The 24,865-nt window shown below is 39.0% G+C and overlaps 1 protein-coding gene across 5 annotated transcripts in view; it reads right to left on the bottom strand.

Moving 5' to 3' along the window:
• The window catches only part of abcc9 (ATP-binding cassette, sub-family C (CFTR/MRP), member 9), a 70,799-nt gene that overhangs the window by 21,731 nt on the left and 24,203 nt on the right, over positions 1 to 24,865 (bottom strand). For 2 of the 5 annotated variants that reach the window (XM_015352100.2, XM_015352099.2), the window contains exons 13-29: positions 23,833 to 23,873; positions 23,170 to 23,312; positions 21,486 to 21,594; positions 19,568 to 19,675; positions 18,966 to 19,038; positions 18,316 to 18,421; positions 14,980 to 15,018; positions 12,980 to 13,018; positions 11,818 to 11,919; positions 10,995 to 11,079; positions 10,557 to 10,637; positions 7,737 to 7,874; positions 4,555 to 4,680; positions 3,571 to 3,670; positions 2,687 to 2,940; positions 1,562 to 1,716; positions 981 to 1,050 (exon numbers count right to left, since the gene is read on the bottom strand). In XM_015352100.2, coding sequence (XP_015207586.1) covers positions 981 to 1,050; positions 1,562 to 1,716; positions 2,687 to 2,940; positions 3,571 to 3,670; positions 4,555 to 4,680; positions 7,737 to 7,874; positions 10,557 to 10,637; positions 10,995 to 11,079; positions 11,818 to 11,919; positions 12,980 to 13,018; positions 14,980 to 15,018; positions 18,316 to 18,421; positions 18,966 to 19,038; positions 19,568 to 19,675; positions 21,486 to 21,594; positions 23,170 to 23,312; positions 23,833 to 23,873 — 1,769 coding nt within the window. The remainder of the gene's footprint in view (positions 1 to 980; positions 1,051 to 1,561; positions 1,717 to 2,686; positions 2,941 to 3,570; positions 3,671 to 4,554; positions 4,681 to 7,736; positions 7,875 to 10,556; positions 10,638 to 10,994; positions 11,080 to 11,817; positions 11,920 to 12,979; positions 13,019 to 14,979; positions 15,019 to 18,315; positions 18,422 to 18,965; positions 19,039 to 19,567; positions 19,676 to 21,485; positions 21,595 to 23,169; positions 23,313 to 23,832; positions 23,874 to 24,865) is intronic. The other 3 variants (XM_015352101.2, XM_069192708.1, XM_015352102.2) reach the window with 2 other exon arrangements.

Genomic DNA, 24,865 nt, shown 5'->3' with positions numbered 1-24,865 from the left:
ATTGTTTTATATGGTACTATGTTGTTCTGCTGCTTATCCATGTGTAACAGATTTCCCCCTGGTTTGGTGGAGTGAGAGAGAAATCTGCACATAAATTGTCCCGATAGAGGTGTCTAGACAGCAACCACAGCATGCTGATGTAAGGAAATCTTCCAAGCTGAATGTAGGTCCCTAAAAAGGCTTGCCTAAGACCCTGCTTTATCTCGTTAGTAACAGAGGAAAACTCACACCCAGTCGAACTGCCAGATACTGTCTTCACTTTACAAGCAGCTGACATGTAGCGTAATGACTCGTGGCTCCTCCCAGTTTCTACCTCCTAAACCTAAACCCCCAATTTTCCAGGTACTGTATGCCCAGTGCCATATTGCCATTATTGTCTGCGAATCAGAACGAGGCAACAAAACATCCGGTGATGTGAAGTGGCCCTATAACATTATAAACAAGCAGGCTTCTGAATACATCTCTTTTAATTCAATTGAAATATTGCTCTCGACTTCTAGATAATTTTGCAGACAAATACTACTTACTTGTTAGCTGTATGCAGATGACGTTGGAATTTATGAGGTGAAATGTCTGCTCCAAAACCTGTACTTATTCATTCGTACATTGCATTTAATTAGTAATTATATTAACTAGTGAGCAGGAAGGGCCGCCTCAAGTCACAATTCTCTCGAACTCTCATTCACTCTCACTTGTCCTTGGCGAGAACAGCAGTTTGCAACATGGCAAACAAACAGTACTTTCACAAAATTCACACTTTTGTGCTTAATTCAGAATTTGTACCATTTTGTCATGCCTTCAGTTTATTTTGTTACCAGATTTTAATGACTGGACCTCAGTTCCTCTTTAACTCTTAAATAAAACAGGCCAAGAAATGAGCACAATATTCACCAGAGTGTAAAGAGACTAGCTCTAATCAACACTTTAAAATAGCTCATACACCATTTGTTAAAAAAGAAAATATTTCTCTTTTATCTTACCTGATCTATGATGTTGGTGTCTGCAGAGAAACGGTTCAAGATTTGTCCAAGCGGAGTGACATCAAAAAACCTAGAACCACATGATTTCACGATCAACAGAGTACAATATGAATTAAATTGAAATGGCACATCTCCAGTACAGATAAGGTAAATGACACAGAATTCCCCTTGTGGAAAAGACTCATGCTACAGATCCCAGGGAAAACTGATTATGTTTTGGTAATGAGAATCATATCTTAAGGGTTTATTCAGCTTGTTTCCAATAGCCACCAATAGTTCAATGCTTATTTCTCTGCAGCTAAACAAAATCCAATGAATTAAGCAGCCTCTCAGATCTTCAAGAAGAGACTGTAATCTTGGAATTAAGAATAACACAGAAGCCTTTTTCATACTGTTTTTTTCTGCATGTAACATTACTCTTAGTGTTGAAGATAAATTTATGTAGAATATAAATTTGGGAGTACATGATGTTTGTACTCCCCAGAATATACAATAACTTTCCAGATCCCATGCAAAGAATAGGTGGAATTTGCACTGCCCATTTCTAAATTGACACTCAAAATAACAGAGTCAAGCAGTACCTAATAGGGGCAAGGATGATCTTGTTGAGCAGGTTGTGATGAAGATTGGTGGCAGCTGAAAGGCCCATCCACTCCACAGTCAACGAGGTGATGAGACACAGAACAATTCCTGCACTGCACAGCACACTGAACCCCGCAATGTAATAGGAACGATTCTAGAAATGACAGATATGCAACCTTAGAAAGGCAAAACAGCTAGGTACTATGAAGGAGTTTTGACTTTGAGAGGGAGAGAGTTTTCAGTATACACAGGATTATTATCATTAATAATATCAATGTTTCCTAGCATTTATGTAACATTCACCATACTAAAAGATCCCAAAGCACCTTCCTTATAGGACCCACTGGATTGACCAATAGTAGGGCACCAGTAGTTCCACTACGCAGCACACCAGGTTGAGAGGTGAGAAAGTTCTTTACTAGTTGATTTCAGGGTGAGCTTTTGTAAGGTCAGACTGTGCAAGCTGAATGGAAAACGGCATTTAGTCAGCATACCAGTGATACAACCCCAGTGCCATGGGATCTTTCATGATGAAGTATTCAGCAGCTCAGTTTAATGCATTATCTAAAGAATAGTACATGTACAGTACATCCAACAGCACAATATCCCTGATCACCATACTATAAAATTACACCTTTAAGACTTACTGAAGCAGCCTGGTTTTACCTGAAAGTCTCCTATTCCGGTACTGATAACTACTACAATACAGATCTACAGTACTGATGTGATGAGATCAGGCTACTAGGTGGTACTGTGTTTCTGTAATGCTAGCAGCATTATGAGAAACTTGAGATCAAAACTAGGCGATTCTATTTTCAGTGGCCTGAAAAATACAGTCAAATCACTAACTGGGGTTCAGTAGAGCAATGTAACTCATCATTTAAACTGGGAGCTGCACTCTTTACTGTCACACCAGGTTGCAGAGGACTGGCAGGAAATTAAAAACTGGAATGTTCCTCTACCAGAATGACAGGAACTGTGGTGAGGTATTAAGTATTGAGCCATTCCTTCAGGGTCTTGCTTTCCACTCACACTGATGTCTGTCTACATGATCCAGTTTATAACACATAAAAACTACAAGAAAATCACTGCGTGGGGCCTATCAGAAATGTCCCCACACGCACCGATTCCTCCAGAGTGGTGTTGGTAGTGCTGCTGGAGTTGCTGGGTGGGCTGTAGGTGCTGGACGTCCAGGTAGCCAGCCAGTAGTCAATGGCAACGATGACAGAGTGCTTGAGCAGCTTGGAGAAGATCATCATGAAGAGCAGCACAAAGCCTCCAGAGGTCAGGTATCTCCAGCACACCTTCCAGGGGATCTTGGAACGGCGGCTCGTGATAGTAGAAAGAGAGTCTTCGTCATCTTCTTCCTCTACCTCCTCTGTGAGGATCATAGTAGGAGACAAACAAGAACTTAGCACTCCACTCTCTCCCTACCACCATACACGTTTCTTTTTAAGAAAAAACAATTAAACTTAAAGCTTCTACAAAGCAAGAGACCAGATGGATATAAGAGCACTGAGCTACTGAAGGAGACATGTGGTCCCATCATGTGCTTTTGCTTGTCAACAGCTTACTGATGAAGGTCGTTCAACCACGTGCTGGAAGATATTTCTCAAAATGGACTCAAAGCAGGGTTTAGCAACATTTACTGTACCTTCACACACCAGGCCTCTTTATGGAAGACGTAATTCCTTCCATCAACCCATAAACATAATATTTACACAATGTAAGGGCTAAGAATACAGTTTCGTCTTAGGTCACACATTATTGTTTTACAAGAACGTACCAGAATGAAAGAAGCTTTTCTAGCTTCTTATGCCCTACATTCCTGTTTGGAATGAATCTCTTGACTCCATCAACACAGAAATTAACTGGTACGATGCTGGTGTACAAATACATGCTGGAAGCCAAACACTGGTTCCGGAGCCCTTCTTGGAATTACTACTCTGGATATCCAGCCACAACAACTGACTATTTCTCATCTTCCAAAAACAGAGTCTCTATTTACCTTCATCTTCGTCATCTGTCTGGGATTTAGCTTCTCTGGAATAAAGGGCTCTTCTCAAATTCTTCCTTTCCAGGGCTGTTAAGCTATCAGATTCAGTGTCCTTAAGGAAAAAAAAATACAGGGGCATGTTGTGACATACAGTATGTGAATGAACAGACTGAAGTAAAATAACCGCAAATTATGTTCCCATATTGTTCCATTTTTAACTACTTATAAATATGTATCTTTTTCATTAACAAGGAGTGAGAAGCGATGAACATTTGGACAAGTAAGGATGTCTATCGTTGCTTGAACCCAAAAATTAAAAGTAGTTGCAGTTAACAATGAAAGATGTTTTATCATACACAGTAAATGTGGGTAAAAATGCTTACCAAAGTAAAAAAAGTAATAAGCAAGGCCAAAATGGAATTCTTTAAATCTCCAGTTTAAAGTGTTCTAAATTCTTCTTGTTTGAAAGTTATATTTTTAATTTGCCATTCCAGAAAAAAAACTGCAGTAAATAAATCCAAAATCTCAATGGTTTCTTTCCACGTTAAAGTAACAAACATGAATTCAATCATTAAAATAAAACAATGTCAGGAAACCTGCTGTAGACAAGCAACCAATTTAGACTGTCACAAACCCCCTAAATCAGGGCCTTCACCATAGTTTTCTATTTTTCACTCAAATTTTAAGTCCTTAATTACTGATACTTTCAATATTTTCTAAAATATAAATTATATAAAGGTATAAAAAGGTCTGAAATATATTGCATCAGTCACAAGCTTATATAATAAGCACTATCAATTCTGCGCTCTAGGTCTCCCAGCGACAATTTATTGGGTAAAGCAGTTTAGATAATACAAGGACGGATGGATAAATGATATCTTGTTGTTCGAAAGATGCCATGAATGAGTGACTAGCTGTTTTTTTTTTTGCAAGCACAAGCTAACTGTGTTCTATTCGATGTGGTATTTTTGTGAAAGCTGAGTATGTGGAAATGACCTTCTCTAGCTCTTGGTCCTGCCTGTTCATGAGGGTCTTCCAATGTTCATACAGCTCCACATCGTTATTCTGGATGTCCTTCAGGGTCCCCTCTCGAAGCACAGTGCCATCTTTCATGGCAATGATCTGAAACACAGGCACCACTGGCTTTTAACCACAGGGTTAGAACAAAACAATGTTATGTATAAGAGCCATGTTATGTATAAGAGGCTTTTCTGTTTGGTATGTTTGCATTTGTTATAACATAAGATAAGATCACTTTATGGGCCATATAAAATTTCTTGTATTAGGAATTTGTCTTTTCACATACCCCAACTTGCTCTCCATGAGACACAGACAGGGAGAGAAGCTTGGGGTCAGAGCACAAGGTCAGTCATTTATATGGCACTCGTAGAGCAGCTGGAGTTAAGGGCCTTGCTCAGGGGCCCAACAGAGGAGGATTACTCTGCCAGCTGCGGGATATGAACCAGCAACCTTCCTGCCACAGGTGCAGATCCTTAGCCACCACACCATCCATAGAAACAGAGATTAATTTCAAGCTGAAAAGTAGAAAGACTAAATTTCGGCTCTGGATCCTTCTTCAGGCTTGAAGGTAGCTCAAAAGCCGAAACATATTTTTCTTTCTTTTCAGCGTGGGTTGACCTCTACTTGCTCCTTTGCAGCTGACACAGCTCTCTGCTTGAACCTCTTTGTACTCACATATACACATTCACACTCCAAGCACAAAAAAATCCTCTTGTGTCAATTACAACTTAGATCTGCATTGCACAATTGCAAGCCGTGAACAGAACGCAACAGATGTCACCATCGGCATCAATTTTAACTTTTTTATTTAATTCAGGTTATAACTCCAACAATGTGCTGGATGAAAAACTAGCAGCAATTGATCTGGTCTCTAATAAACACAGAGTCAACGTGACAAATGGAGCCACACACTAGCAAAGTTCATTATTCAAAGTTTCCTGGCCACGTCAGTAGGAGCTGTCACATTCTCCTGACGGTAATTATCAGACAAGAAAAATAACAGTTATGAGCTAAAGTATACTTGAACGTTACCACTCCCAGTGTGGTTTCTGTTCAACATGTTGTATGGAACTGAAATATCGTTATACCCATCCCTGTTAATTATTTTAATAATCTAAACAAAGGAAGTTAGCTTCTAATGAGTCAACAGGAGGTGACCTCAGTATTGGACCCAGTCACCCCAAGTGTCAGTGCAATACTATGCTGTGTTCATGTGTTTTGAATAGGTGCAATGACAATGTAGATAATGTCATGGTCATGCAATTGTGTTCACACTGCATGTACAGTTGAGTTACACAGGTTGTCTAAGCCTCTTTGACTGGAAATGTACTGTAACATTTAAAGAATGAAGAAATCCACATTTATCTAGAAAACACATTTATCCAAAGTGACTTTACTGCTTCTTTAAGCTCTAGCCTTCAACGTATTCTTGACATTCCTACATTAGCTTTTATCTTGGGGGCTGTACAGCAATATTTAAATAAAAATACCATGTACTTTACTGCGTCAATAAGTAAACTGGAAATTAGAGCTGAAGGTTAAAGGCAGGGGCTGTGTTCACACAGACACTTAGGCTGCATGCTTTATTGCAATATGTTTTATTAAGTTGTTACATACAAATTGTGAATTGTCAAAGCACATTGGACATAACATCCTGTATAAAAACGAGGCTTATAAGGGATGGCTTTGGCCTGTGATCTCTAAACTGAAACACTCCAGCTCAGCCAGCACACATCCATTGTCTCTTTCACTCATTGTGCGTGCTTCCAAAACAAAACAAAACCGCTGGATTACACAATATATTGCATGTCATTTATTTGCTGACACAATACATGAATCCTTATGTAAATTATTCTGCTTCCAAAACTACAATGTTAAAGAAAAGGTTTGGAAAGTAACTTAGGCATAATCCTTCAAAATGTTCTTTTAAGTGTTTAATTCAATTTCAATTTGTATTTAATTAGTAAACAAAGCAAATGCTCTATTTCAAATACATTAGAAATATTTTTCTCTAGGTTTAGGCTGCCAGTTCTGATATACAGTTAAAACATGAAGACCTAAGAAAGGTTAAAAAATGAGGCCATATTCTTCATTTACCAGCTAATAACAACTTGATCCAAGACCTTGCCTTGCTGATTTCTTGAACAATCCCAAAGAACACATTTAATAGCACAGTAACAGTATGTTAATCATAACATATTTTCTGCATTATGATATATAAACATGTGAACAATTTTTGCTGAGATAAGAAATTGTAGATTAATAATTTCCCAACTACCCAATGCTGACACCAGCTATACCGCTATTACAAAAAACAAAATGCATTCCTTCCTCTAATTCATCTTTGCTACCTTCGATCTTAGACACTAGACTGACAGCTCTATTGTGATCAATGTGAAAGCACTGACATTTTGCTCTGCCAAGGTGAGACAGTCCTTCAAAGTAATTCTGGATTCGGTCAGCAACAGATCTGTACAAGCAGATTCCACTACAGAAACACCTGACTGTATACAGTAAATACAATGAAGTTCATATTAATGGTCTTTCTTATACAGTAAGAAAGGTCTTTCTTATACAGTACTCATCTTATGTACACAGATTCAATAGTGACCTGCTTGTAGCCTGATCTTTTCAGATCTCAGAAACCAAGCAAAGGCTGACCTTGTTAGCAATGGGTTTTGACATCTCAAGGTAAAATCAGGTTCCTTGATTCTCCAATAATCAGGGAAATAAGTGGACCACTCTTCTCTGAAGCAGAATTCGCAAACAAAGATCCCAGTAGGGTAACAAGGGACACTGTGCCATGATAATCTGTGGTTCTGAATACATAAAAGAGTGGTGACATTAACCCCAGTTTCCTAATTAAATTCCATTTTGGATTTGCACAATCTGGCATTCCTAATTTTCCACCTTAATTGATATTTAGGTGGCCTAATGTCACCCTTGGATGCTTCTTGTCACCTAAGTGGGTGCCACACTTTAAGCACTTTAGGGGTTTTTGCGAACCTTTCGACAAATATGATATACTAGCACATTGTTTCAGAGACAACATGTTCATGAGACGGGTGGGTAATATTTAAACAGATGTCTTTATACCATTAGACAGTTATTGCAGCTCATACATTCAGCCCTGCTCATGTAAGTTGTTAAGGACTTACCCAGTCTGCGTGTATGAGGTATTGCAGCTTGTGCGTCACCAGTACCACTGTCCTCTTGTCATCCTGCAAGAACTTCAGAATTCCCTCCTGCATGAGGTGGTCACTCAGGTGAATGTCCAGAGCTGAGAAAGGATCATCCTGACACAGGAGAGAGAGAGAGTCAGAATGTGCTGGGCCTGTCTTTGCACTACAAAACAGTACCCTTGCTTTTTGTAGTTCAAGTAAGTAGCTTCGTCAGCATACGCAGGCTGCAAAGGAATGAGTAAAGGTTTATTCCATGCTGAAATGAGAAGAAAAGAAACACATTTTGGCTGTGGAGCCTTTATCCGGTGAAGGCTCCCGAAGAAGGCTCCACAGCTGAAACATTGTGTTTCCTTTCTTCTCTTTTCAGCATGGAATAAACCTTTACTTGTTCTCTAGCTTTTTGGCTTACTACATTGATAAAAAGTGTACATGTCTTAACTGATCTCTTCAAATGTATATTTACATTATATCTTTTGACATTTTGAATTGTCAGGATATAAGATTTTAATCTAAATCAAAAGCTTCACTTTAATCATATCTTAAAATATTTCACAGTACATGAGACAATGCACCTTATTTTGCCAAGAGCTTTAAGCCAAATTAAGTAAGCCAGCTCTGCAGAGAGACATTCAACAACCAGTACTGAAACAGTATTGAAAATTGTGTAATTAGATAGCTGTAGATTGAAACAATTGAATGGTCTTCAGGGAAATATTCTGTATATTTCAATTTACTATGTATAGTAGGTTCTCATTTATGTTGTTCATTTAGGTTCTAATTTTATGTTGTCTGTAAGGACTATTTGGAATAAGAATAAACTTACTCACGCACATTTATTCACAAAATAAATTGTGTGAAAGTTAGCAAAGCACAATGACTGACTTTGCTATTGGAAGTACAACACTCTTTACTGCAGCAAAAGGGAGAAATGTTCCTTTTGAATGCTTTTGGCTCCATCATATCAGGCTGTAGAGCAAACCCAGCAGCCTTGGCCGGGTCCCTGATCCATCCCATCTGCTTTTCTGCAGCCCTCACGTTCCCACAAAACATGAAACAACCCAGACTGTTCTTATGTCTTTCTAATGAAAAAGCGATCCAGCTGGTGTCCTCTTAGAACAACAGTGCAGCCACCACTGATTAGATCACCTACACTGTCCCTCAAGTAGGTTTCCTTTTTTCATCTTTCCTGTGTTTGCTAGAGCTACGTAAGTGATAGAGTTCAGATGATTTAACAGCTGTTGTTTATCAAGGAATCTAGTCTGTCACCAAGTTGTATTTAATTTGCAAGGCAGCAACTCCTAGGAAACCACCATCACTGATACTGATACTGGTGTCTGGACTTTGGTAAAGTCAGCCATGAGAAAAAGAGAGGTGGCGATTGTTGGAGACAACAGCAAGTGAGAGTCAACCCAGAGTCAACAACAGTGCTCTGCTTTTATGGAACCAAGGTCACTAACATTGTTCAAAGAATCAGAGATGTCCCTATGGCTTGGTGAATGGGGGCCAGAGACCCAGGCTCCCCACTTTGGTGGTCCCCCACACTGCAACATCAAGATATCAGACACAGATGCTTGCTGTGACTTTTTTTAACATGCTGTGCAACTATGCACACACATACTGTACATAGACACTGTAGATACAGAGAGGCATTAAATCCTTAATATATTATATTGTACATTTGGAACCCATCTGGCAAAACCAAGCTAAGTAATTATACAAGAATATCCAACAGGGTATTGACATCTGCGCATTTCACATTCGTGAATTTGCTTATTCTCAACTTGTTCTAGGCAAGATCTGGGGCCTTGGATGGAATAAGAGCAGAGAGGAATGAAACCGATCTGAAAATTGATAAGAGTAACTTCCAGATTAGCTGTGCAACAGATGAGAAGAAGAATCTAGCTAGTGAGGGAGCCCCTCCCTGCCCCTTGCCCCAGTACCCACTATTCAGCATCCGTATTTCAGAATGATCTCGTTTTTAGATTGTAACAAGCGCTCCCGATTCTGAGCTTGTGGTGTGGGCATCGGCAGGATGAAGATGACTTGTGAATTATTTTGAATTATTGCTGCTAAAGGAGGTTCTACCTGTTACTAAATACACGGGTTCAGATACTTTTTCCAACCTAGATGTGTTCGGTACTGACAAGAAGAAGTTCAATTGTTTGTGTGTTATAAGTTTAAACAGATTGTGTTTGTCTATTATTGTGACTTAGTTGAAGATCAGACCACATTTTTATGTGTAATTAATGCGGAAATCCAGGTTGTTCCAAAGGGTTCACAAACTTCTTGCAACTGTATGTACAGTCTTTTAAACTCAAGGTACCCAGAACAGTACTAGGATCCTTGACAACTATGGTCACTGTTTAAAAAATGAGAAAAAACTCCAGCAGTGCAATACTAAACTAATGGCAGTTCTCCAATAATATAGTTTAACTTCAGCCCATAGGCAACCACAAGTTACATATTCCCCACTGGAAGGACATTTTTTATGGGGTAAAAGGAAAAGTATTCGGGGAAAAACTAAAAGTACAAATGTGACACTTTTCCGATTTGCAGGTGGAATGTGGTTTCAAGTTTTAATTTTATCTAGGTCTTTGACAGTATAAGCAATGGCAGATTTATCATAGTTAATCCACAATCTGAAAATTGTTTTTGATTACAAAGGCACTTAAAGTAGAGGAGAATGTTTTCCTCAGCTTTGCATTTTTTCTGCAGGTTCAATACTTAGGCTGCGTATATTCCACCTTCTTGACTGTTCCCCCTATCCATAACGGCAGACAAGCACAGAAATCTTACCAGAAAGACAATATTTGTGTTTTGATAAAGAGCCCGTGCCACACAGATCCTCTGTCTTTGGCCCCCACTCAGATTAATCCCCTGAGAGACAAGAAAAAGTTACGAGTCACAGTAGACATTAAACACACCAAAACCAAAACAAAATCCTCTACTACAGTACATGCTAACCTTATGCATTGTAAACAGCAATTAAAGCAATTAATTGTGAGCAATTAAAGACTAGAAATTTGCTTAAGAAAGACACCACTCAGTGGATGCTTGCCAGAATAAATGTGCCAAGAAACTAGTTACTTGATCACAATGCATTTATTGCCCTAAGCAAGAGCTTTCATAAAAACATAAAAGGATATACTGTATGGAGTTTGCTTATTTGTTCTCTGAAATCAGGGTAAGCAGCCAAAAAGAAATATCAGAGTCAGCAGAACTCTTGATTCCTACCCTTTCTCCAATTTCTGTCTGGTCCCCGAATGGCAGCAGGTCTATATCAGGCTGCAGGGAACAAGCATCTATGACTGCTTTGTACCTGTAACAACAGGATGCAACATTGGCTCAGTCACACTGACTTACTGTACGGTGTTGTCCTTTTCTCTGTTAGCTTTGGCTGTTTTGTCCAGAGACCAGCTGTAACAGCACTCCTTCAAATGTCTTGTAATGTCCAAAGCCACATAATGTAAAGCGGAGATTTCAAACTTACAGAAACAATGACATATCACCAGGGCTACTCCAATGCAATATCTCGCAATGTCACGTAGACATGTAGTCATGTTGACAAAGTTTTGGAAAAAAACAAAACAATGACAACATGCACAGTCCCTTTTTACGTGTTCAACTAGGATTTCATCTTGACATTGGAACAAAAAGGTGCGAGTTCTTTAGAAATTATTATGTATATTGCCAGTATAAGAAGTTATGAACCCTCTACAATGGCAGCCTTTGATGCTGTATGAACATATTATATTTATGGTAGTCACTTTAGTATTGTAGCATACAGACACATTTTATCTCTGCACAATGAAAGACAACCTGTTTACTCCACTGTGTGCATTGTGCAGCCAATGAGATACAGTATATCACAAATGTGGCTTTTATGAGAGGGTAATTTGGGGAGTTTTGTGGAAGGCAGTTAACACATGGGCTCCCTCATAGACTCCATTTAACTCAGCAAAAAAACACAATCACATCATGCTTGTCTGTTTATTCTTTCTCTGAAAATATTTTAGAGGTTGCAACCTAAATGACTATTAGCTTTGCACAGACTTACCTCTGCTTGTTGAAAGGGCTTCCAAACGTGATATTCTCTTCCACTGTCGCATTCAGTAGCCATGACTTCTGGGCAGCATAGGCCACTGAGTTCCGGTTTTTGCTGTTTGAAGTTTAAAAAAACATTAGAAAAAACTGGGAGATAGGCGGAAATAGGATAAAATGTTTTTTCTGAGGAAGACATCAATCCAAGACAAATCACGATGAGAAAGGAGTAGAAGGGCAGACCTAGTGAGCATAATGACTAGGTACCAGACTTGTTAATCATGGGCTGCATTTCCTCAAAACAGCAAAATGCTGGGAGCCATAGTCTAACTCAGGTCAATCAGGAAATGAATCTGATCATCTGATTGGACTGTGGTTAATATATACTGATTGCTATGCAATTGGGCAATGTTTCGTACACTTCTCCAATATTGGACCAGACCAAATTAGGACTGTATGTTTCCACAAACAGTTCAAAATAGAACCATTCCAGTTTAGTGGAGGAACTATTAAAAACAGAAAGGATAATGTATTTGAATTTCATTTATATACAATTCCCACTTATACAATATATATATAGATATTTTCTTTTATTACATTATCTACTAATCTATGCTATATGAATATGTATTATTTCTTTCTATTTTTGTACAAAATCAGAACATACAGTACAAGTTACTAACAAGAGGAGGCCATCGGGCCCATCTAGCTCATTGGGTTGCTAAGCAGGTAACTGATGATGTCAGCCAGCCATTTCCTGAATGAAACCAGGGTATCAACTTCGACAGGGAAAAAAAATAAATAAAGAAGTCCTCCAACGTTGGCGTGGTGGTGGTGGGTTTAAAAAAAAACCTTTGACATTATGGCTGTATAGGTCATTCCAGGTACTTACAGTACAACAATTTCTCATACATATGGGAATTGTACATCAAGGAAAATCCCAGGCAGCCACTTACAAAAGCCAAACTTACATTATACATTCAAGCAGGACTTCACCCTATAAACTGATTCACTTCTTAAACTAAGAGACAGACTCCCAGCATGTATGCATAAACATTCCCAAACACACTACCAGCTACCACATACACAACAGGAGGACAATTACTGGAGCTGGGGGAAGGACTTAGGGTTTATGTTGAGACTCAGCTTTACTTCTGAAGATAAAGGTTAAAAGGTACCTCCTGTCGGCTTCGAAAGACAGCTCCGTCTCATGTACACTGCAAGTCATGTAAATAATATTAGGTGGATTCTACTGGACAGAGACATGTTTCAGAGATGCCAGCAGTCTTCAAAGCCAGTTAAGGGTGGACGCCCTTGGCCGCTGAGTTATCTTAAACATGTACCTGTTTTGCTCTGCTCCTTTTGTCTTGTTAAAAGCAACGCTCCACCATCTTCAAGGTTTACGTTTATTTTTTTATTTCAAAGGAAAATCAATTAGACTTTAGATAAGTCTCTGTCTACATCCTGCCCTTTGTAGTGGCTGTAGTCACAGTAGCGGACATGTGCGATACTTCCGTTGATGTCACAACTTCAGGGAAAAAGCCAAGGAAAAGCCAGGTCACGGAAACTGAAGGCCATTCATTTGGTGTGGCAACAGAAGTTCACTTCTCAACTTTCATGACACTGGCTTTGGAGATCAGAAGTTTACCTCAAAAATAACTATTTTTGCAAAAGCTAGAAAAGATAGACAGACTTTTTTCTAAATGTTTTTTCTACAGTAACTGAGCAATCTTAAACACAATTTAAAAAAATGCCATTTGTAAAAGAACGCAAGTGATTATCCTACATGATTGAAAGCCTTGGATGCTTTGCTCTCGGCTCAACATTTTGCATGATTTACAGTAGGTCATAATGATAAATCATGGGGAGACAGTGTTGACAAAATCAGCCAATTGCACAAATGACATTTTTCCAGTACACTAAGTGCTGTCTGCGTGCCATTACTAGATTCCATCACTGCAAAGTCGTGAGTCACTGAAGCAACAGAACAAAAAACATTTGAATGCAATAAATACCTCTCTTTACCTTGAACTTAATCATGAAACACTTTTGTCTAAAAAAACTACAGTTCAGAATCAAATGCTTGACAATCTAATCCTGAATGTTTTTGCATTTGTATAAAATAGTTATCCTGCTTTTGCTCAAAATGCCATGGCACCATGGCACATAACTGAAATCCAAGTCATAAGTTTGTCATAATGTAATGATCCTATCAGTATGTCAATACTATATTTAAAATATTAGATATACATCAGAATTAAGACTAGTTGGGATAAATTAAATATAATTTAGTTGGGATAAATTATATTTAAGACACCTATGCTTATTCTACTGTACATACACCATAAAGAGAAATAACAGGAACTTTTAATGCAAAACTAGGTGACTGCTTTCAGCTTTGTATTGTATAATTAATCTATTTACAGTTTCATACTGGATTATTACCACTCATAGGCAAACAGCATAGTGTCACGCCCTGTACACCTAGAGGGCACGCTACTTCTGTCCTGTTCCTAGTTCCCTGTGATTATTCATGTCTTTCTGGTGGGTCTTGTTGTGTAGCCTATTTACTACCTGTTTCTGCTCTGCTCTTGGCTCAGCATTGAGGGTACAGATGTCGTGAGACCCGCCTAGCACCAGGTCGCCCCACGTCCGTGGCCTGAGGGCATAGGTTTCTACCCCGACATCGTCTGACCCCCCTGAGCCTGGGCTAACCTCCGTATTACCCCTTTTGCCACTACACATTGGGCCTCTACTGCTCTCCTCGTCATTCCATGGCATGCCCTTCTGACATCCGTGACACACAGTGAAAGTATATTGAACATTGAAAACCAATACAACAATATTAAATTGTCCTTTTATAGTTTTCCAGCAGCATATCCAAAAAGATTCACAATGGAAAACAACAATTAATACTCTAAGCTATTCACAGTATAGAACCTTATAGAACCTTAATATCACATTGAGCCTGATAATTAAAGTATCTATACTTTAAGTAAAAAATATAATAATGCCTCTACTACTTGATATGGATATTACATGTTCGTAAAATATGTTAAGTTAAATACACAAAAAGTAGTGAGCAGTGACTTAAAATTACATTATAATCATGTGAGTGAGAGATTTAAAAAAGTAAAATAAAGAAACAAAAACAAGGGTCCCATTAGGCAATAAATACCTTAAGTTCCCTTCGTGGTGCATCTCATGCTCAGGCAGTCTGTTTCGACAGCAGACGAAACGAGAAACAGAACATACACATTGACTATTGTTAGTGAAAGGTGCATAATGTGAACGCTGGTTTCAATTTCTCTAATAACATCTAGATACACTACAATTACCCAGTGACAGCTTGGTAAATGACATTGAGTGCATATGCATTCATAAAATTTGGAAACATCAAAACAAACCCTTTATTATCCTCCATTTTGAACAAAAGAAGATAGGCCAAATAAATCTTTGCACTAGGAGCAGCTGTTAAAAAACACAGCTGTGTAATGAAATTAGCATTTTTTTTTGCAGGAGTATTTTTTCAACCTTATTATGGAATCTTTACAATGTTAACACGTAATATATACACCTGAAGAAGGCTCCACGGCCGAAGCGTTGTGTTTTTTTTCTTTTTTTCAGCATGGAATAAACCTATTATATATACTGTATGGGTAATTAAAGTGTAGCATAAATATAATTAGAGATACGTAATGTAAAGAAATAATAAGGAACACTGCAGGTAGCAGTATGTGCAACAACATCAGTGTGTGACAGGACAGTGTGCCCACTAAATAGAAGACACTACGTCAGGTCAGTACCGTTACTGTGAAGATTTATAGCAGGAATGGGCAACTTTAGTCCACAACTCTAGTGGGTTCCTGCAGGTTTTAAATTAGTACCCAGTTAAGACCTGGAATACAGCTAATTTGACATTTTATCCACTTAATAAGTTCAGCTGCGTCACCAAGATCTGAGATGCAATTAAATACCAGAAACAAATGTGGCACTCGAGGACTAGAGTTGCCTTCCCTGAGTTAAAAAATCTAAATCTTCTCATGTGATTATTTAGAAGTATAATGTGAAATATGGACAAAAAACAAATGCCCAGAAGCAGACAGTGCAATGTTGCTTTTTTATTAGTATGAAAAATGCACAGTGGTGTAATATCCTTACAGAGGGGGTTGTTCCTTCTGTCTCCTGAGCAGATTTAGACCAATGGTTCTGAAACCTGGTCCGGTTTTCATTCCATATGACCTCTTAGCCAATCAGGCGAACTGATCTCTAGTTGACCAAGACCTTTTTTCTATGGGGTCAGTAAGTAGTGACCATGAACAAGTTCAGAAATGTCACACTTACCCTCATTCATGTGTGTGGAACGTAAGTAATTGGGAGTGTCTGATAGTGTCCCATCTGTGTTTGCTCATCCTAAATTGCTTATGGATAATTTAGACAAAAATCAGGCCACAATCAAGTAAATTGAAGAAAAGATAGCTAGCGCTCTATCTACTATATTTATAACTATGCTACTGCATGTAAGATTCTGAACTTGTATACATTAAATGTCATCTGCCAGGTGCTTGTGCAGTACTGAATTTTATCAAAAGCTTTAAGAATTTTATTTGCTTTTTCTACAGTATTTGATAAAGCCAAATAAAAAATTCACTACTGTAGATTAACCATAATTCTCTTATTTTGGTATCATCTGCAAACTTCACTAGTTTACAAACTACGCCAGAATTTAGAGATACTGTACAGTATATAAATAAGAGCAGTGGTCCTAGTACAGATCCATGTGCTGCTCCATTAATTACATCACCCCGTTTCCCATTTCCCATTTCAGCATTCCCCCCTTATCTGTCCCCTATATCTTTTCTATTTATTAACCAATTATTTATCCAAACACATACATTTCCTTAAATGCCTACTATTGTACACACCATTTTAGAATTAATCTTGGTGAAATATCGGTGTGTCCATTGCTGTTGTTTCTTGGTCAAAGAACCCTAATGGATTAGTTAGGCAAGATCTAATTTTTCTAAATCCATGTAGACTATCCGCTAGGATCTTATTTCCATATCGATCATTGGGCCCTGTAGAGTTTTGTCTTAAGCTATTCTAGTGCTCAAAACTCTTCTGCCTCAACTGTGCTAGTACCATTTTAATAAATAATTCTGTCGCTCCTCCACCTGAGGCATGTTTTTGACCTTTTCTTTAGTGAACACCTGAGTGAAACACTTGTTTTGTACAGCAGCCATTTCCCTTTCATTATCTAGAAATGTCCCATTATTATTTCACTAGTTATAACAAGAATGAAGCCAATTGAAGGTTTATTGAGTGTTTTAGTCACAATACATTTGGCTTACCCTGCTTGGCTGTCTAACATCGTTTCCATCTCTCTTGATCTCTCTCATATCTTATTCTTGCAATCAATCGTATTCCATTTCTTTAATTGGATCCTGTTATTTTTAAGAATTTAATAAAGTGCCTTTTCTTTTTATATTTAGTAACTAAGGATACTATTTTTTAACGTTTGAATTAATAATACTACAGTATAATAATAGTTTACACATCTCAATAATCAAGGGCTTGCATTTAGTGTTAATCACTAGCTCAACTCAGTCCATTCCAACACACAATGCACATAAGCAATACACACATCTGGTGTCTAAGCCTGTTAATGAAGAATGGATAAGCTGCCCGCTGAAGACAGCTGATTATTAAATGAAGAGAGTTATCTGAAGCATGTTCATCCAGATATGTAGAATGGATGGTTTATAAAAACAAACAAGCTGAAGTCTCAATGTTAATAGTGGATGTTAAACAAGAGCAAACAGAAGATGTGTGTTTGTTTTTGAGCCATTTTGCAGAAGCCCAGCAAGCTCTCTGTCATACATCAAGCTCTGCCTGGTTCTTTTAGCAGAAGCACATGAACAGCACAAGGTTTTAAAAAAGTCCAGCAGCTGATGACCTTTCTTAATGAGACCAGCCAGAGAAACAATGAGAAAAGACCAAACTGATGACATTCAGAGACACCCTTGGGGTTGGGTGAAGCGTACAGTAAGAAGGCAGCGTCAGCTAGGAGGAGGAAAACTAAGTAAAAAGAAGTAACAACAGAAAAAACACATGGATGAGCAAGTTAAGAAGAATCAATTCTCAATCATTGAGCATTTGGTGTCAAGTAAACAGCTTCAGTTAGCTTTGTGAACCTCAAAAATAAAGAAAAAAAAACATTTGGAAAGAGTTCATATCTGAATACAATGCCTTTGTCACATATTAGTTGTCCTGTCAATGAAACTGCTTTTAGACGAAAATCCCCAGCATGCCTTTATCTGCCACCATTTGCCTTTATAAATCGCACAGAGAACACATCATTAAAGCAATAAATGGAAATCCATGAAATGTAAAGCCCAAAACATCACAGGTCATAATGACTTTCATCATACAGTACGTGAAACAGAATTTTAAAGGAGATGCCATGAAAAAGAATGGAGAACCTCCTGTTATCTTTTGGGACTGCCATACTTACTTGCTCCAGTAGACCTTCCCACTGATGGTCTGCATCTCCCCAAGCATGGCCAGCAATAGGGAAGACTTCCCACAGCCCACCTGCCCCACAATCATGATCAGGTGCCCTGGTGGAGATAGCAGGCACCGACAGGCTTTAGTGCTGCAGTGCGTACCAGTACTGGAGCTCCTGTACTGGAGTGAGTGAACAGTAGTCAGTACTGTGGAACTGTGTGAGTAAAGGCAGGAGGGAGGTGTGTAAGTACAAGTGTGAGGACAGCAGTGCACGTACACAGGAGTTGGTGAGTACAGGAGAGTGTGGGAAAACAGTAGTGAGTGAGTAGAGTACATTGGCATTTCTGCAACTCCAATGAAGAGTGAGTTCAAAAAGCATTGAAGCTTCATTAGCTTCACACACACAAACATCAATATGCCTCAGTTTCCGCATTTATTTACACATGCCATTTTCGCTTGTACACTTTCAATTCAGGAATATGAGTGCAGGTAGTGTCTTTCAGAGCACATTTCTATGAAGTAAAGTATGTGATCACGTAGGTGACGCAGGTAATGACAGAAATGCAGTGATACTGACGTGTTTTGAGAAGTAGTCCTGAGGCCTTTCTTGTATTATTTTTTTGCTAAAGCATACAGACTTTTTTTAGATCATATTACCTGTGGGAATCCGGATATTTATATCTGATAATGTTGACAAGTTGCTTCCCCATGTGAAGAACCCATTAGTCACCTGTGAGTGAAAAAAAAAGGCTGAAAATGGTAAACTTGTAAAGCACTGGTTAAAAAAGAGGATGAAAAATGAACTTTTAAAACTAAGGACATTCAAAGCTGCACATGCAATTGAAAGGGAAGATTAAAGTATTGACATTGACAACATTATTAGTGTCTGAGCATTATGGGGTATGTAAACATTCTTCCCCCCTTGCTTGCTTTTTGTATATATGAGGTATTTGTTTCAAATAGAAACAGTTTTAGGCTAAATGGGGAAAGTCAGTTCTGAAAATAACTCACCAAGTGGAAATGATGTAAAAAAATGAGAAGGAAAGGTAAGTGAATTAAAACAGGGCAGCTGAAAACTTATGGGTAAGCAGTAGCAAGCTTGAGCAGACCCAGCTATAATCTGAAGCCCCATTCACAAGGATTTCTTAATGAAATCTGGATACAGACATCGCAGCAGAAATCTCCAAGCTGTCTAGCTGGAGCGCCAGAGAGCCTGAGAAATGCGGCTGCTGAGTTTGTTGTCACGACGACCTCCTGACCTTGACCGCTATATCTTCGGTCTCGGTGGGCCGCAGTTGTCTTCGCACCGGCTGATCATAGCTCTCCAGTTGATACCTCAGCGGTTGCTTCCTGTTTATGGCCTTGGTCTGTTGAATATCAAGGAGGAGAGAGCACGTGAGAGTGTTAGGGTTTCCCTGAGCCCTCTGACCCCAGTGTTTACAACAGCAGGGCCTGAGAACAGATCCCCATATTAGCTTTGTGCAAAGGACAGGCTACCTCAGGACAAGCGCCCTGCTAACACATCTACATAAAGCTAAAAAGAAGGAGGCAAACAAATAAAGCACACAATATGAGCACTCTTACATAAGGAAAAATCAGTATCTTGCAAAGGACAAATGTTACTATAGGGTAGTTTTGAACCTTTCCTACAAGCATGACAGTAGTCATGGTGGAAAAAGACTGGGGGCTTCAAATTTTAAGGATAAAACTTTAAGGATAAAAACATCTGAAAGGACAACATGACAGTATTTAATCTGTGCTTTTAGTCCCTGTGTATTGTAGATAGCAATTAGAAAATACCACAATATGGTACAAGAATGAATCAGAAATGAACTGATTTTCTTGGAAAATGAGTAATGCATGAGAAATGACATATAATTTATATAATTAGTGGTCTTGCCTCATTTTTGCTTTGAACTAGGCTACGATTTTTAGCTTGTCCGTTAAAAGGTCATAATAATTATTTGTAGCTGAGACTGAAATATGGTACTCCAGGCCGGAGAGTAGAGCTATTAAAAACATGTGACACGAGGTCATGCAAAATATCTGCCTGAAGACAACATCTATAAAACTCAACATTAATGCTTTTGTCTTTAAATCTCTAAATACATAAGGCATAACACAGACAGTAAGGCCGTGCAACAGAAAACAGTAAAAAAAAAATACAACAGGCTGTATGTGCTATAGATGACATTCAGTATTACAGAAGTGTTATTTTTATCTAATTTGGCAGTAGCTAATTTGGGGTTCTTTGGCAAGACTTTCATCCAGATAACACTTCTTTAAAATATAGAATGTTCCCACAAGGCACATAACGAATTAAAGAATGAATGGTTCAGCCAATTCTGGTCAACAATTAGTTGATTTATAGTATTTATTCAGCTTCAGGAACACTCTTAGAGCTTTGTGAAAAAAACAAGATAAGTACATTTTAAAAGAAGTGAATAGTATGTGGTTTGGTTTTTCTCTGTTGTTGGCATGCTTGTCTGATAGCTGTGCATAGAAAATCAGACTCAAGGGAAGTGTACACACTCTGCAGCAAACATATTAAGAAGCTGTATTAACTGTGGCCTTTATTCATTGCTGAAGTGAGGGCACTAACACCATGCTTAAAAAACTAAACTTGGACCACCTTTCCAATCAGATAGTGAGGGTTTTGTGGCAACAACATGGATATTGTTTTTGTTTTTGGAAGAACATAGTGGATGAGGTACAGTACCAGTCAGAGATGGAGAGCGAGTTTTTTTCCTGCAAGGGTAGCAGAGGCTCCACTGTGCTTATACTGCACTGAAAACTAGTGAAATTACCAGCAGAAAAAGTTCAACTGGCTTCTACTAGTGAGCAGTACTTTCCAGTTCAGAGCACTGCAGGGACCAGCTTATTATAGTAACAATTTTAAAAGATAGTGCAGTTGCTAAATATAATTGTCCTGCTAACTTGTTCAGCTGGTGTATGTACACTTAGTGTGCTTTAACAAACTGAGAATAATTAATAACCACATTTGATAGTTTTTTTTTTATTGTTGCTGCCTTTTATAACTGAATCCAAGTTAAGCCACAGTGTGACTGTAGACTCTTGTTCAATAGCATTTACAGTCATTTGTGCCATGAATTATCTTTGGTATCAGTATTATCTTACTATCTGGGGAACTTGCAGGACTGGGGTTGGTGTACTCACCACTCCAGGGTGTTTCTTACATGACTCTAATGACACAGACGTGTCTCCAGTTCTCCAGCTGTCATCACCAATCTCATCGCTTTGGAGAAACTCACCCAGTTTCTGTACACTGAAACACAGACAGAGGCATTGAGCATGCATTCACAAAGGACCAGTGCAACTTGGACAGATGGAGCAGTGTTCCACAAGGATCAGGTTGATCACAGAAGAAACACAGAGCAGTGGAGCCACACATGCATTGTCAACAATGTTCAACCTCACAATAGCATGTCCAGTGCAATGAAATGCTTATTTGCATGAATGCTCCAATACAAAATAATTAAGGACACACCCAACTTAAATACAGAACAACAGCAGCAACAACAACAAGAAAGTTAAATAACACTCAACTTAAATAAACTCAGCACAAGCAGTTTGCAAAAAAATATGTGTGTGAGTCAGTGGTAGTGGTCAGTAGTAATCAGTGGTAGTCAGTGGCAGAACTCAGTCTCCAAATGTGGAGCATACATGCCTTATGCTCCTATAATGCTTACTAGAAGGCAGGGGGGAGAAAAGTAAGAAACCAGGATCCTTCCTGGACTTCCTGAGACAGTGACTTATAAAAATGTACACAATATAGGGGAGCTCTACTCCAAACATGGATTGGGGCAGCCTAATCATCCCTTGTAACGCCTTTCAGTCAGATATCGATCTGAGGGCAAACCCCACTATAAAAAGCCTTCAGTGGGAGACCCCCTGCTTTAAAGAGTCAGTGTGAGGTAGAGATTAAAGTTTTTTCACCCCTAATTCAAGATGTGTTTTTCAAATTCCCAATGCAGAACCAATACTCTGGTTGTATTTTGAAGCAGGGTAATTCATCACAATTCCAGTCAAGCAAATCATAAAACTGTCACGATCAGTTCTTTCCGGGCCCTATGCGGACGACGCAATCCAGAATAGTGAAGACACAAGGGGAAAAATATCATGCAGGAGTCGGTCAGGAGACAGGGGGGCGTGTCCATGCAGTGCTAGTGTCCGGGGGGAGTGAATCCAGGGCGAACAATCCAAGGGTAAATCCAGAGGAGGAATCCAAGACGAGAGGTTAAGTCCAAGACCAGGGGATCCATCCGTAGTTAAAACCAGAACCGGGTCGGGACCGGCGGGGCAGGGAATCAGGACCAGGAAACTAAAACCATAACGGAGCCTGACGCAGCAGGACCCCGGGCTCTCATGACACGGAAATCAATGAGAAGCCAGGAGTGAGGTCAGCGTCTGGCTTTTAAGGGGGACCGGGAATAGGGAACAGGTGCAGACAATGGGAAGGAACGAGGAAGGGCTGGAGCTCCCTTAAGAGGAGGGGTTAGCGATCGTGACAAAAACAGTGCACCAACTGTGGCTGGGAGAGAAATCAGCAGGGGCATATCTCCCATCATAGCAGTGACCGGCAGGCGTTTGCGCTCTCAGTTTGCTACAGTCATGGGCACTGGGATAAGTTTTGTGCCAAAGGTATAAGACACTCATACTTTAATTTAATCTGATCACCAATCACTTTCCACTGTGGGTGAACCAACTTCTCCATAAGAAATTTAATTAAATGGGCAGTTTCCAGCATTTTCCAGCAGAAGAAGCCCAGATCCATGACGTCCACATGACTGTCACTCTTTTCTATTTGGCACTACTAGTGCAGGCCTGGGCGTCTCCTCACCTGATAATAGCCTTGACCGCGAACCGGACCACCGTGGACAGCAGGAAAAGTGGAGTGACCAGGATGTGGAACAGGGCCAGGGAAGCAAAGGCATCTGCTGGGCTCAGTTTAGTGTTGCTGATGTAGGCATGGGCCACAAAGGTCTGTGAGGCAGAAGGAGAAGACTCTGCTTTACCTCCAGCACCAGCTACCTCCAAAATGTGCTGCATGAAGTTGAAGATTTCAACTAAAATAATGAGGATCAGAGCTGGGCCACATTCAAATCAGCAAACTTGGTGCTGAGATGATACACATTGGTTAGGTGTAAAAATTTTAAACATTTAAAAAGATTGTGGTTCCAGTTTATTTTTGGTCAGAGTGTTCCATGTAAAACTTTGGTAAGATGTGGAATGGTTTCCTGATTTTTTGTCTGATGCATGGAACACAAAGGGAAATAAGAATTTATTCTTTCACAAGGCAGACTGAAACTTCCAACTTCAACATCTCCTGGCCTATAGAAGATTCATAATGGAAATAACAATAAAAAGAGAGAGGAACAATAAAAATAGCTACCAATAAACAAGTAAAATAATGGAGTGCTTATATAAAAAGTCAATTTTTAATGGGCTCATCTGGAAGGTATACATAGTTATAAAGTATAACATATACTGTACATCTGCTTACCGCTAGTACTGCTGCAATAGGGATAGCGGTATTCATGAAAACTGTAAAAAAGGAGATCAAAAGTTATTTACATTTGTCATGGAAAAGTGCATGTTTATCAAACCATTCAGCTGTTAACTGATATCTCAGCAGGAGTGATATTCATACCTCACAAAATAACATGGAATGACTGCACTTATTCCCAAAAATGTGCCAAACAAATCTGTTTTATAAACATTTTTATATTTATTTGACAAACGCAACAGAGGTCATTGTGGAAACCTTATTTGGAGAACATTCACTGTTGTTTAGACTGATGCTCTGTGTGGTGTTGGTGGTGACTATGACACATAAGGTGTTCTGTTGTGAAGGACTGAGCCTGCAAAGAGCTCAGCAAATACACTTTTCCTACTTTACTATTTTACTGTACTTTTACGTTTTTGCCAATTTCCAATATATCTCACACTCACTGCCTATGAACCACTCCTGTATTTTTGTAAACATTTTCATTTTTGCTGTAGCTCAGTGGGATGTGTATCAATTGGCAATATGTATCAATGTCAATGATCAAATTTTAGATTTCAGTTTTATGTTTTTCTTTAACAACACCAAACTAATCCAGTGCTTAAAATGTACTGTATAATGATCAAACAAATTATATAAGGATGGAATCCAGAGCCATTTATTTAATGGGCATTTTTCTCATATGCCTTAAGATTTGCCTGACATCTGTATAAGATGTTTGCTGTTGTTTTCACCCAAACTCTGGGGGTAATACATGTGCCTACAGTTGTAAAAGCCAATTCTGCATTAAGAGTGGAGTTCCAGTAAACAGAATTTTTAAATGCATATTGCAAACTGGGTGCATTAAAAGGCTTGATGAACTGTTGTTCTATGAACTCCTCATGACTCTAACTGGAGAAGCTCTGAGGAGGGTGCAGATGCGACACCTCAATGTGTTCTTACAGCCACAGACCACCCTGCTAGTGAAGTCTGTCCACAGTGACAGCATTATTGATGGTACAAAAATTGCTTTTAATCCTTTGGGGTTCTC

This window comes from Lepisosteus oculatus, chromosome 7 (genome assembly GCF_040954835.1).
Source record: "Lepisosteus oculatus isolate fLepOcu1 chromosome 7, fLepOcu1.hap2, whole genome shotgun sequence".
Taxonomy (NCBI): Eukaryota; Metazoa; Chordata; class Actinopteri; order Semionotiformes; family Lepisosteidae; genus Lepisosteus; species Lepisosteus oculatus.
This window is presented reverse-complemented; position numbering and strand designations above follow the sequence as displayed.